General features: G+C 32.4%; 1 protein-coding gene across 1 annotated transcript; it reads right to left on the bottom strand.

Annotated features, from left to right (window-relative positions):
• Positions 1 to 185: 185 nt before the first annotated feature.
• LOC119833458 lies at positions 186 to 13,586 on the bottom strand. Its single transcript, XM_038357464.1, has 5 exons — positions 13,373 to 13,586; positions 2,366 to 2,561; positions 1,468 to 1,590; positions 848 to 1,012; positions 186 to 431 (listed from the first exon to the last, which is right to left on the bottom strand). The coding sequence occupies exons 1-5, from the start codon at positions 13,373 to 13,375 to the stop codon at positions 226 to 228; spliced, it is 693 nt and encodes a 230-aa protein (XP_038213392.1). The 5' UTR covers positions 13,376 to 13,586; the 3' UTR covers positions 186 to 225.
• Between the last annotated feature and the right edge of the window lie 1,586 nt (positions 13,587 to 15,172).

Raw genomic sequence — 15,172 nt, 5'->3', positions numbered from 1 at the left:
AGATTTTTTTAAATTGATTAAATAGTCCGATTCGAAATAAAATTAAACTCGCTTGTTAATTATAACAATTGTATATATGAAGTCAGGATAATGAAAGGGTATAAATAAAAGAAACATAATATCTTGAATTGAGGTATTTATTATTATTTTTTATTTATTACTTTAACAGCGAATCGATGTATTTTCAATTATATACATATAATCCTAACATTTTATATTAAAATTTTACACCCTATTGTATGGCCAACTTTGTCGAATGCTTCCAATTCTATTAGGTTTAAGATTGTTTTTAATACGTAGTTCTTGATTCGCCAAAAGAGATGTTATATGAGGAATATCGTGAAAGTATAATTTTCCATGCAATCTTGCTTTCTCCACTGCTGCTAATGCCTCTGAACCTTGTAGAAAATATGGATCATTGTAATTGGATTCTGAAATCATACAGAAAGAGGTTGACCTCATATACTTCGTAATTGCTAAAGTGTTCAAGCTAGTATCATAACATTACTTAATTTATTCCATGTTATCTAATTAGTTTTGTGATTAGTGGTTCTTTGAATTATTAGATTAATAACGCTTTTCACCAAGAGAAACGGATAGAATAAGTCAAGACCAATCATCATAGAAAATAAACTCGCTGGGCTTTCTAATCAGAATATCACTACCAGAGTTCCGCATCCCAGCGCGCGCAATCAACAGAAACTATGGCAGAGTAATAATAATAGATTATAGAATAACTATTCTGAGTTTAATTGTCTACGTGTATGGTGAAAGAACTGGAACATAGATGACGATTATAAGTCTTTTTAAATTTAAGAATACACCGTAAAAAGCGTATCGGTAATACCTTCATCATGAACACCAGGATTTATGTAGTCACCAGTACTCGATCGTCGTTTTATATTGAAGCTCGGCGGTTTCAAGGGCGGTAGGAATAGTCCAACAGGCCATAGAGATTCTGGGTCTGGAGAGTCCACTTTGTACGGCGAAGGTGGCAACACAGGTATTGTTTCTGTAATCATGAATTGTTATTAGCAGCAATAATTAGGTGTTTCTAACTATGGAGAGAATTTTAACTGAATTTATCTAGAGAAACGTTTGTTTGTCTGTCTTTCTTTCGCGTCGCAACAGACCGATTTTATGGCATAATTTTTATATCTGGAGAAACCTATCAGAGGTTTGGAGGCTAGAAAATGAGTGATTCAGGCTTCAGCGGTGCGTGTTCGCAAGTTTTGCCCCATTCGCGTCCGAAATACAACATTCAAGGCGAACACGCGAATCGCAAGGCATATTTTATGCGTTCGTTATTCGCCTAAAAATTCGAATGTGTGAACCTTACAAACAGCCCACAACGACCATACCATATTTATTGTATTATATGTATATACTGAACTATTCCGCTATAAGCACCCTTTCTTTCTTTATAAAGAATAATTAATACTATATATGGACTTGTATTGATAATACCTGCATTATGTAACACTTGCTGCCATGGTGAAATTTTGGTGTGTGATGGTTCTTCTGCGTTAAATGGTATCAACGGTTTCAGCTTTGGGTAACCACCGTACTGAGCTTGTGTTACCTGGGACGCTAAATATAGAAATAAAATATGTAGTACGTGATAAATATGTACACAAATTTGAGAAATCAAACTTGAGCCTTTAAGCTCGAAGCATTTGTCAGTTACAACGGGTAATCATTACTAAACTAATTTTCCTTTCAATTATCTATGAATACTGTCTTAAATGCTTACATAGCTGTAAGAATTTAAGAAAGTATTTATTATGATACCCTAGTAATAGTTATTTTATTACACTGTTATACATAAACCTTCCTCTTGAATCACTATTTATTAAAAAAAAACCCCATCAAAATCCGTTGTGTAGTTTTAAAGATTTAATTAAACACACATAGGGACACTGGGACAGAGATAGCGACTTTGTTTTATACCATGTAGAGATAAGTAGGCTGAACTCAACTCTCATCTCCTTAGCTGTTTGATGGGCGAAGATTACTGTAACCTCGCAGTAGGTACCTACTTACATACAGACTACACGAGAAAAGAATGTGGCAAGACTGAAATTTGCTGTTCAACAAAGAGACTTCTAAATATGTCCCAATATACCAATATAATCACACGACAGACATAGTAAAGAACTGTCCTTTTTTTTTAACGAGGAGGAAATCTTCCAAAGATGCTCTAGCTTTGGGGGAAAAGTAGAGCATGTGGGATTTCTACCCACTAAAAACCTCCTCGGCGGCCAAACTCAAAGCACAATAGCAGGGATCTTGGGATCTCCTATGGAACGCACCAGGATCAAAGAACTGTCCTAGGTGCTCGTTACAAAAATTCATAGATACCAACTTCTCAAATCCCGTATAGGTGGTCGACGAGAATGGTGTGAGCTTCTTCTCTCCAGAACTGGTAACGGATCACCGACGCCATGTGCGTAGCTATGCGCCGGTGTGGTCACACGGACGTGGGATACGAACTGGGTGCCTGAGACCTCTTCCCATGAGAGATGGAAGAGCAGTATCACAGTTGTAATAACTCCTGGTCTCTGTGAATGTGTTTCATGATTTCATTGTTTTTTATTTGTGTGGGACGTTGTAACTATTACTACCTACTTTAAATGAAAACTCATACCGTTAGTAGCTTCTTGCACCTTCTAGAAAAATATTCATTATGACATATTCAATCAGAAAACAGCTAAAATGTTGAGTTATTAGTTCAATTATAAAATAGAGATTATATATATTTTCAGCTAACTTTCGTAAGGTCCCTATTAGTTTTATAGAACGTATCAATAATAATGTAAGAATGTTCATAGAGCTAGACCATTAATTATATAACCGACGTTCCCAAAAACTACGGAGGTTTTAAATTCGTAATGAAATTTTGATCATACTCGAAAAGTATTATGGTATTAAACAAACAAACCATATCTTTAAATGGTGTTTGCCGTTTGTAATCTTTTTGGTTCATCGTTTAAGTCATGTCTCATCTTGGAACTTGTTTACGTGAATTCCTTTTATGGAACTTTAATGTAACAAAGGATTTATTGCAGTACGCGATATGGTAAATGTAAAATTTGGAGGTCGTTCCGTTTTATGGAAAAAATCCGTCGTGTACAAATCAGACTGGCTACACTAATGATTCCGTACAAATCGTCAAAGGAGCTGCAAAATATATTGGACATATAACAATAATAATAAAAATGATGGAGCCAACCGTTGCTTAATCTCGACTTTTAATTACTAGTTACCCATGTGGAAGTAAATATACGTCATCGTTGAAAAGGACGGATAGCGAAGTCGTATTAGGGTCCCGTAAAAAATAGATGTTAGTCGTTGTGTTGTTCTAGGTAGCTAACATTGTAAGAAGTGGTCAATGACGGAGCATAGAGATTTAGATACAGCTATCACAAAACCACTAATTGGTTTTATCAATATTAAATACATTGTCCCATTATTTTTATGACATGTTGTGTTTACTAGCGTTCAATATTGTTAATCGACAAAAATTTCAATTGCATTAAATATAGCTATTACTTCCATGTAACAAACCGCGATAAGATAGATGCCCTCATGGACGGACGTTATTTACTGTACAGCTTGCGACACAAAAGAATAGAAGTGCATTTATTTCAAGTGGACGTGCCAAATGAGGAAATAAAGTTATCCTGTGTTATAACAACGTTGATTCAACATTGCATTGAAATTTTTAACCTTATTAAAATAAGGTTAAAATATACTATATAAGCTTTAAATAATTTTAAGCCGTTGTATGTGATACTGTATTAAATGCAATATTTATGGTGGAGTTCCTATCGTCAATACTCTTCTTATCTTTTATTCCTTACATGCGGACAATGCATTTGCAGAGGCCCTATTTACTTCTGCAAATGTTCATAGGCGTTTGTGATCGTTTACCATCAGGCGTTCCAGTTGTTCCACCGTAGTGCGGTTAATATAAAAAAAAAACATTTAAAAATATTCTAGGCATGTAGGCTGTAGAGTACCTATGAAATTAGACTTAGTCATGTTTTCACTATAAGCAAGGTGCTCAATAAAAAATCTTTTAATAAGAAATTTTTGAAACAATAGAAAAAAATCAGTCACCAGGCGGGATTCGAAGCCGCGTTTTTTGCCAAACCGTAGCAATTGGCAAAAAACGCGCGTTCGAATCCCGCCTCGTGATCGATTTTTTTTCTATTCTCTCAAAATGTCTCATTTATAAAGCATTTCAATGCTATAAAATTAAAAATTAAACCTTAAAATGGTTAAATATATAAGTAGATATTCAATAGATACTTAATCTCGAAGTACAGTCGAGAATTCATTAAAATTATCCTTCGATTTCATGGGTAAATGATGAAACGCGCATCCCAACCTTGAGGCCGCGGTCATAATAAATTGGTATCTTGAATAATGACAATAAAAATTGTTCTACTAATGGGATTGTATAAGACATACTGTACATTAACACAAGGTAAAAATATTATTACATTCAATCTAATTTACGCTCAATCAAGAATTTTCAAACTAATTCATGTAAATTGATACAACTATAAACCAGCAATGAACTTTTATAATATAGCTATCTATCTAAAAGCAGTAATTGTACTACTGATATTAAGTTTTAACACATTTGGAGTAAAATGTTAGGCTATAAAATTTTCATTTAGGCGGTGTTGCTATCGAAATTCTTGCTTCTCATGCGCTAAGAAACTGAGCAGTATCTATGAGGATTGCGGATATACAAATAACAATGGTCAATCGAATCATCATCTATTCTGATTAATTACGATATCATCTAGTCAGAATTGAATTAATGAAATTGCGCGTGATCGTATTAAAATTGCAACCTTGATTATTTTATTATTTAAGAAGATGGATGAAGCTTCTAAAATTAGCGCGTGTTATTTTAATTGGAGTATTTGCTATATTATAACCTTCGCTTAGTTCGTGACGGGACAATGATAGAATATTTAAATAAAAATATATTAATCAAGGCATATGATTAATCAAACTTCATATAAATCAGCAAATATTTTATTTATTCTGAAAAGTCAACTACATAGAGACTTAGATAAATTATTGTTCCTTAAAAAAATTAGCTTTGGTAATACCACAAATAAAAATAACATAATACTATACTAGGAAATACGTAGGCCTGAAATTCCCGAGTACAATTATATATTGTTAGCATTATCCACCTTGTTCCACCCTTCTCATAATTTTATTAATTGAGAAGCACCTATCAAACCATTGTGCCTATAGTCCATATCATCTGTGTCCATATTATGATATTTGTAAACAAATTCCTAGAAACATGGCTTCCAAACGTGACTGCAAGCAAAGCTTCTAATTATCGATGTTACGGTTTTACGATAATTTATTATTTCGCAATTTTGCTCTCAATAGCAGTGCATTCGCTATAACCTATTTGATATTGGTGCAACTGAGCCATATTCAGAAGAGAATTTAGCACGAGTTCTCTTTGTCATGTCGTATAAATTGTCACGAAAATAAATCACGCTGAAGGACTTACTTAATGTTTTGTTTGAGAATTCAATTGTGGGTAGATATACGGAGAACGATGGCGACTTTTTGTATCGATTGAACGTTTGAATGCCTCCGCCTACTTTCGTCATCCATTCTTGAAAATCTAGGCCCAAGGATGCATCATGCAACAGCAAGAAATAGAGTTGTAAATTATAAAATGGTTAAGTATTTATATTTTCTTGCATTATTTTTGTTAATAACCATACTCTAATAGATACGTGGGTGTCACAGATAATTTCGTTTCATAATAAATATATTTAAGATAAATATTATAATAAAATATTTTAACTAGATTAGTTATTAAACACTATAATATACTCTCGCCAATACTCTTTTCACCAAAAACAATCCTACATTGTATACAATCCCTACTATAATAATATTAGAAATGCGAAAGTAACTCTGTCTGTGTTTGTCTGTCTGTTACGCTTTCACGCCTTAACCACTGAACTAATTTTGATGAAATTGGGTACAGAGGTAGAGTTGACCCTGAGAAGGACTGTAAGCGTACCATATTTATTGCGAAAACAGTATAGAAGGGTTTGATAAAGCGGATGAGCGCCTGTATGATAACTTTTATATTATCTTAAAAAAAATAGAAAGCGTTCTATAAAAAATTAACTTTATCGTATATTTTCAGTAATTCTTATATGTTATAGGGCATAATTTTGTACAGCACCCCAAAAGAAAGCGAGAAGAAGCTTTAGAAGTAAAATTATCTATAAAATAAAAATTCATCGCTAAGGCGTAACACTCGAGTACGGAGCGACCAGTTCGGCAAATTTTTTCTAAATGTTTTTGTTAAGGCACAAGGAAGGTTCTTATGGAGAAAAAAATGTATCACAGACACCGCTAGTTGTTAACAACTATCTTTTTATAACTAATAAGATATAATATATATAAAAAATATTTATCAATTAAATCAAGTAGTGCCTTTTTTCATCGATCACGCTTCGTCAGTTTTATCAATACCTTAGGTACCACAATTAAAGATCAAAATTTTGAATTAATCACCTATAATTGTAATTCATGCTGTTTACACGTTCTGTAGAAATATTATACAGTTTGTTATCCTTAGATTATATTCTCCAATTTATTATACATGCGAAAGTAACTCTGTCTTCTGACACTTCTCGATTCGATTTGGATGAAACTAGTACAAAAATAGTTCGGGACTCGAGAAGGAACATGTAATTGTTTATATTTCGGAATCCCACTGGAACGGGTTATGTCAAATATGCTGGGATATCCTGAGACTGTCACTTTTTATGTATAATTCTAGAAAATATTCAAAGATAATACGCATCCCTAAGGATGTGTGATTGAAGTTTTGTATACCATTTAAACAGGAAATCTATAACTATTTAGTTCGTAATGTCTGTTTATAAATTAGATAGATCATTATAGATCATATAAAAATAGGTACTTTTTCTGACTCTTCCACATCTGAACATTAGTAGGGTTCACAATCGCACAGAGCAATTACCAAAGAATAAGAATACCCGTAAGTGTGGATGTATAAAGTAATGTTTTAATTATTATTAAGATAGTCATCAGCTACCCCACAATATCAATGTAGAGTAGGTACATACCAAGATAGATTTTCCCATTTAAAAAAAAAAGAAGCTGCATACCAAGATATTCATATGGTCCAAGATTATATACTCTCTGATTGCACCAAGATATCTAATAGAAAATTCGTAATCTTTTCGAGTCTAGAATTGGTAACTCGTATCAAATCTTATACTCATACTGCATTCTACAAATTTAATAAATACACACCCTTACTTAATAATGAATTAGCTAATATTAGGGTATATTTATTGTGGGAGTCGAGCACGCTTCGGCACTAATTGGGCCAGCTCGCACCGGGGAAGTACCACACCCCCACAGAAAATCGGCGTGAAATAGTGGCATGCCACTGTGTTTCGTACGGTGAGTGGGGGAGCCGGAGGCCCGTTTCCTTTTCCTCACCCGTCCCATTCCATTCCTTCTTTCCAGTCGTTAATCCATTCCTTTTCCCTTACCCCAAAAAAGCGGGCAGCGCATTCGCAGAGGATCTACCTTTGCGAATGTTCATGGGCGGTGGCGATCGCTTACCATCAGGCGAACCACCAGCTCAGTTGCCCGCTATGACATAAAAAAAAAAAAAAAAAAAATTCAGCTTGGTTCCAATTTATAATTAAGAATCGGGTCATTATTTCTTACATTATTTTAAATATGATTGATACACTTAACTCTGCCAGAGATGATGATAACGTTTTTCTACTTAGTAATACATTTGTTTTATGACATCAGAGTCAAATAATTCATCTGAGGCAATAGACAGGGCCACTTACTATCTAATTCGAGTCGAAAACAAAACAGTAGATACTTCAAAACCGCAATCGCAATATATATCCATATTTGTGGCGCGAATTACTTGTTCTGCGTAAAATTATACCGAGTGGTTAATAAAGATGAATTTATTAGCAAAGATTCCAATCCGTCCCTTCACATGCCAAGTGGAGCAGATATTGTAACACAATACTTATTTTAGATATGACATCATAGTAACGTTTATTCAATTTGCAACTTTCAAATTTAGTGTTACTACATAGTTTATTTAAATCATATTTGTTATACAATAATTATAATGATAGAGGTTGTGATCTACTATTTTGTAATCATTAAGATTAAATGTTCCACATTTTTTTATAAAATGTTCAAATTTTATTTCCAAAATTTTTATAGACATGTAAATATTTATAAGTATATATCAGCTACCTGCATAGTTAAATAATTGATTTCCTTATTATATAACTCTGTTACATTTAACGAGACGATGAAAACTTACATGGGTACCTACCAACCTCCTTCGTAGATAATTAGTAATTACTAGTAGTATGTACTTAGGTACATACTACGCATACAAAATCATCACTTCCTTAAACTTACTCACTTTAAGCATAGGAAAGTAGGATTATTTAATTCAACGATAAATGTACCCCAACATATTGTCTAGAGACTAGTGTCTATACTATATTTAGCCAGTGACTTTCTAATCATGCAGTCTTACAAAATTTGGAATGACTTTTCTTGGCTTATAAAAATGGAAATCCTCGGTGTGAAATTTATTTAAAATTCTTCACTTTCATAATGTTTCATAAGGGCTTGTCTGACCCGACGAGTAATAACTAAGCCATCGAGCGCCTGACTTGGCGATAATGTCTGCAAGTGCATCCGGACTGTCCACGACACGCTCCTACACTTTCACCCGGAAAACTCGAGAACAAAGGTTAAAATAATTTCCTATAAAGTATTGATCATGCTCTACCTTCTCCGATTGTTCTTTTTTATCTTTGAATTAAAGAAAAACTGATAAAATGATTTGACTAATTATTATTTATATAAGATAAGTAGACACGTAGGTAATTGTATAAAGTACCAATTATTGTGAGTAATTTTAAATTTTTTCTCTCTTTTTATATTGTATTAGCCTTAAGTTGGTCATCACCTGACTCTTAATAAATAATTTTGCGACTATAACTATTATATTTTATGTATAGATATTTATTTGTATACGAGATTGAATATAAAAGGTACAATATAAGTATACGCATATTAATAAGAATACAATGCAAATTCCTTTTTCAAATTTTACAGAAATACAAATATCTAATATTAATTAAAGGCGCATTACCGATATACAAATACTAAGAATCTATTATGATAACATTTGAACGGTAAACAGTAGCTATTTAAATACAACTTTCCAATGCATATGCATATGTTATGCTGAGTATCACGTAACTAATCGCTTAGTCATCCTATATCACTTTATATCAAATATTTGTCTATCTAATTTGCATAATATCATTAATATTTGAAACATAACCTGCTGACGTTAGGGTACAAAAGAATATTTGTTTATATTTTTAAGCAATTAATTCAACTAATTAAAATCTCTGGAAATAATAAACAGATTCAAACATAACATATAATTATTGTAAATACAAACTGTATGTACTGAAAATTTTTTCAACAAATTTATCCGACTTCTTTTAAATGATATTACATGTCACATATCAGTATTTCTTCCCTCCACTTTACGCGCCTTCAATTTTTCTCTTCTCAAAAAAAAAATTCATGTTCCCAAACATTTTAACATCTCTGTGCTCAAATTAACTAGCAAAAAGTAGGCCTACCTACTACTACTTATAATGTTATTGTAAATTTCACTGTAGACATAGCATCATCTATAATCCTTCCACCTTTGACCATTTTGAAATTTATCTGTACCCAAGAGTCTCGCACTCGTAGACTTGGAAATAATATCGATATTAATCTTACTATATCCAGCTGAGGAACCTAATCGCATTGCACCATTAGTAAATAACAAAATTACGAAACTTTTTTCATTAAACTTGAGGCCAATAACTTTAGTTTTCGGTAGAATAATAAGAGCACGATCGTGTCGTGATGCACGGACTATTAAACAAAGAGTTGTTACAGTTTCATAGAACAGTTTGACGCATCAAGTTCAAATCTTTGTGGCTCGTTTGGGCTTTGTTAACCTTCGATGTCGCTTCTTTATTCGTTTAAGGTTTAATAAAAAAACGCGTCGTAAACCTTAAAGGATAATATTGTATTAAGTGTTCGTATAAACAGTGTTAAATAATGAGTAAAGTAATATTATCGAAAATGATTTTTCCTGGGTAGAAAATAGTTTAATCATTGAACCGATGCAGGTGTAATCATGACGAAATACAAATAACAACAAAAACCATACAGCTTATAGCAAGGTTAATCTGCGATTGATCGAGTTTTATAAATTATTGCCAAGGATACTCACGTTATACGTGATCTAGAAATTCGACAAGTATTTGATGAGGGAGTAATTAGTGTACATTTACGATGTACTATAAGTCTCATGGCCAAAGGTTATCAGATGATCAATTTGATTGGGATATAAAAACGCTCAATTAGATTGTAATGAACCATCACGTGCGCCTTCTCGTTCTTTTTATATATCTTTCCAATTAAAAACGGTTTAATGCATACAAGTGGATTGGGCCCTGCGCAATTAAAATTGTAAAAAATATTGTAAGCTTTCTGTGCGCGCCGTCACCTGCATAGCAAAGGAAAAGATAGATACTTAGTATCAGAGTTTATCCTACATAGGTTTTTTTATATTATAGTGGGGAAGCGAGGTGGTAGATCAGTTGATAGGATTTAAAACAACTGAGAAATATTTAAAAAATGGGTAAATTTCGATATCAATGCGGGATTCGAAACCGCGTCATGTGTCGCACTGTGACCACACCTGACCTGTCGGCCACCCAGGCCAATGTCGTTGCAAATGTGTGGCCAGCTTATAAGATAAAAACTATCCAATGTCCTTTCTCGAGTTTCAAAGTATATCTGTACCAAATTACATCCAAATCGGTTCAATTCTTTAGGCGAAGGCTTTAGAGAAGACACGGATAGACAGATAGAATACACATGTACCTACATTCGCATTTTTTATATGAGTATGGATTTAATTTAATGTATACGTTAATTATTTATGTTTCATTATTTTTATTTAATTAATACTACTTTAAATATAATAAAAGCATTGATAATACATTTACACATATATAAGTATTATAATACATAAGTATTTCTAGTATTTAATAATATGATTGCAGTTTTTAAATAATTGAGTATTTTTATTGTGGTTTAAGACTTAAGTACTTAATGGTATTTTTATAACTTCGATCATATATTATATATATTAAATAAAGTCGAGGCCTAGTAGTTATTTAATTAGATAGTTAATGGAAAACTTATGTTGTCTTATTAATCAAATACTACGTGCAGTACCTATATTTGCATATCTGTAGATTTATTTGATAAATATTTGTATTCTTAGAAATTAAAACGTTTCTCATAAATATTTAGGTAGACCCTCTACGTGAGGCTGGGTCCAAAGTTTGGGTATTCTATTTTGATTTTTTTCTATAATAAACCATGCATCAAAAGACTAGGTAATGCACTACTAGGTAATGTGTAGCGATGAGAGGTCGTAAATCTACATTATACGGTGTTCACTTCGTGATCCATCCAGAATACTATAATAATAGCTATCTAAGATGATAATTTGTAAACAATTCTCACCGCATATCACCTTTTCTTCTTTCTTTTTATTGTTTATGATGAAATAAATATTTAAGGTACTGCTACTGCACTAAACTAGCATAGCTTCTGCCTAAAACAGCAAAATAGTAGGTATACCGGGAATAATAACTTTCAAATTTATTATGTAAAAGTTGAGTAAACAAGAAATATTGTTATGAAACAAAGTAGCTCACAGCGGATTTATTTATTTTATTGATTTAGAATTTTTACGGTCTTTAATTTGATATCAATTTGGTAAAAAAAACCTAAACCATCTTTTTTTATTTGCGGGCGTCATTTTGTTAATTTACCCCATGCCACCTCATATGTCAAATTCCATCTAGCGGTTTGGACTGTAGGCACATACATACGCTCGAAAACCATTACTCTCCTTCTATCGTAGTCGGTTATATGGACTATAATTAACCGGTAAAAAAAAAGTTAATTTATTTTTATTCACTTCATTAAAGACTGCGTACAGAAATCAAATATGTCTATAGATATAGATTGTAGAACTAGGTCTTACTTTTCATTCTATATAATATCTAAGTTATAGTCTACGATTTAACGCGTAGTTCTTGTAGGTTAGGCAGAAGAAAATAATTGACGCACCAACGATCGCCTAAATTTTGATCTAGCAGAATAATATATATAGATATGTTTTTATCACAGTTTTTAGCAAATTTAAACTATGCTCAACATTAAAAAAATCTCTAAGAGTATCGACATCTATTCCTTCAACGCTCTAATATTATTCCCATGGTCTACAGCTGTACAAGAATGCGACAATAAGGTACCATTGCACTGCAGAAGAGATAGTAAACAACGCTCTCTTTATGTTGAAATCCTCACTGTTATTTATATTTGTTTTTATTTATTTTATATTATTTATGCTATTTGGATAGCTTCTGATACGTTAGTTTTGACTTCGTCCGTCCAGCACATTGAACTGCGACAAAGTAAACTACACAAAATACCCAAATTTGTTTGTGTACGCGATAAGTTAAATGGGCAAAAATTCTGGACGCATGAAGCTAAGATTTTACCCGACTGCGGCAACGTTTTTAAAGTATAAATTATACTTATTATTCTGTGATATAACGTTTATGTTATGATCCACGAGCCAGACAGAAATTCGCCAATCTACTTCTGAGCTGATTGCTTGTACAATGCTTGAGAAAAGTATCATTAAGCATCCAGGTATTATTAGTCCGTCAGTTAAAGATCCTTTGGTGTATAGAGCAGTTTTGTCCTTGGAAAAACGTAAAATATATTTTTAAGTCACTTCCCCCTCTAATTTTATCAGAATATAGTAAACCCACTATCTTGGAGAAATTATGAAGTCAGCTATTTATAAAATGAAGTCAGCTATGTATAAAAATACATCTACCGATTTTTTGCGTTACAATTTAAATTTAAAATTAATAAAAGTCTGAATTATAATTTTTGTCTTAATTGTGGTCTAAATTTAATTTTCTTAAGGAAGAAATGCTTTTTGCGGATTAAATCAGAACAGTTTAAATGATATCATATTATATCTTGATTTAAGTCTGACCACAAATAACATAATGCTATGGTATATTTATTAAGCATATTTTAGACATCATGCTTACTTTCTGTTTATCTGTATTATATATCTAAAAACTTTATTTTAAAAACTTACCATATTCGAAGTAAAAAATATCACATAGGAAAAATAAAATTAACCAGATCACAAACACGTGAAGTGAATTTAAACATAAATCGTAATGTTTGTTGTTTTCCCGCCAAAAATTTATAAGTTCAATTCGATATTTGGAACGTATGCGCACACTCCCGTGTGTTTTGTCATCTGCCGAGCGTGTGGGCTATGGAGTATGGAGCCAACCATACAAGCACTACCGCTCACCATCACGAACGCTTCTTTCTCTTGCGCCGAAAGCACGTGATGCCTTGAAAGTACAAGTTGCATAGCCGTGGGAGGACAAACTTTTGCATCTTCCTATCGCATTATTGTAATTTGTTTACCAACGTAACCTGTTTGTGGTATCTTATATTAATTATATAATTTTGCCTTGTTTATATAGCTATAATTTTAATTATAAGCACAAATAACATAATATATTATTATTAAAGCCACGTGCGTAAAAAATTATCTAAAGTATGTGTTTGGCCGTATCACTATTATGTCACTAATAGATATTAAATAATTCTAGTATTATACTACTAGGTAACTTTAACTAATTTTAAATTATGTGCTACCAGCTGTTCGCCCCGGCTTCGCTCGTGGGACGTAAAAGAACATTTGAAATCGATCCAGTAGTTTATGTGTAAAAACATTACATACTTACATATGAATCATACGTTTATAATACAATAATTATTATTAATCTATACTAACATTGTAAAGCTGAAGAGTTTGTTTGTTTGTTTGTTTGAGCGCACTATTCTCAGGAACTACTGGTCCGATTTGAAAAATTCTGTCAGTGTTAGATGGCCTTAGCATTTATAGCATTTGAGGAAGGTTATAGGCTAGATGTACCACGGGCGAAGCCGGGACGGACCGCTAGTGTGAAATAAATTGTATCAGCATTTACTATTTTAACCTAAGTCAGTGCCCAAAGAAGCAAATAAGTTGGAGTCTACATTTACTGATTATATTATTATTTCGTAGGAGGTTTATTTTTTTGTTTAAAATGTTGATATATTTTTTTACTTTAAGTGAAAATTTTAATGCAGAGGCACAATATTTGTACGAACTGAATGCTTATGCATATTGAACCGTATAAATGATGTCCGGCAAAAGCTATTCACTTTCCTACGATTTTCTATGAAAGTTCCCCTCCACTTCTTTAGGATGCCATCATCTTTTCAAAATTCTCACAAAAAATTTAAACACAAAGGAACAACAAAAAATACGTACAGTCGAATTGAGTAGCCTCCTCTTTTTTGTAGTGGATTTAAAAATAATTAGTAAAGTACATCATTTAAATTCATAATGCAAACGATTTTCATGCATAAACTGTAATTTCTATTTTTCAAGACTCAAATGACGTTGTCTTTTTATAATTTTTGTTTGAAACAATACGCTATGCAAAAAAATTTTATTTACCTAATTTAAATGTTCGATTTTATGGAAAATATAAGATATTTACTTTTAGAAGAATTTATTGATATACTTGATTTTATATCATTAGGCAGTTTAAGTTTATATGATAAAATTACAGATAATTTGACATCAATTCTTCGGATGCATTTGAGAAAAACTAGAAGTGATGATAAATTTTTAGTATGAAATAGTTCCTGAGCCTCCCAAATATTACTTTAAGGTACTGTTAAAATTACGTGTGCTAAATCATGGAAGAGGAAAATCTTGCCAGTGAGGAACAAACCGTGAAAGATTCAGAAGGTGGCGAGCAAAATGATCAAGTAATAAATAATGATGATGAGGAAACCGGAAGTAAAACAGACGCCACGACAGAGG

Source organism: Zerene cesonia, chromosome 17 (genome assembly GCF_012273895.1).
Source record: "Zerene cesonia ecotype Mississippi chromosome 17, Zerene_cesonia_1.1, whole genome shotgun sequence".
NCBI classification, from domain to species: domain Eukaryota; kingdom Metazoa; phylum Arthropoda; class Insecta; order Lepidoptera; family Pieridae; genus Zerene; species Zerene cesonia.
Note: the sequence above shows the minus strand (reverse complement) of the source record. Positions and strands in the feature narration are given on the sequence as shown.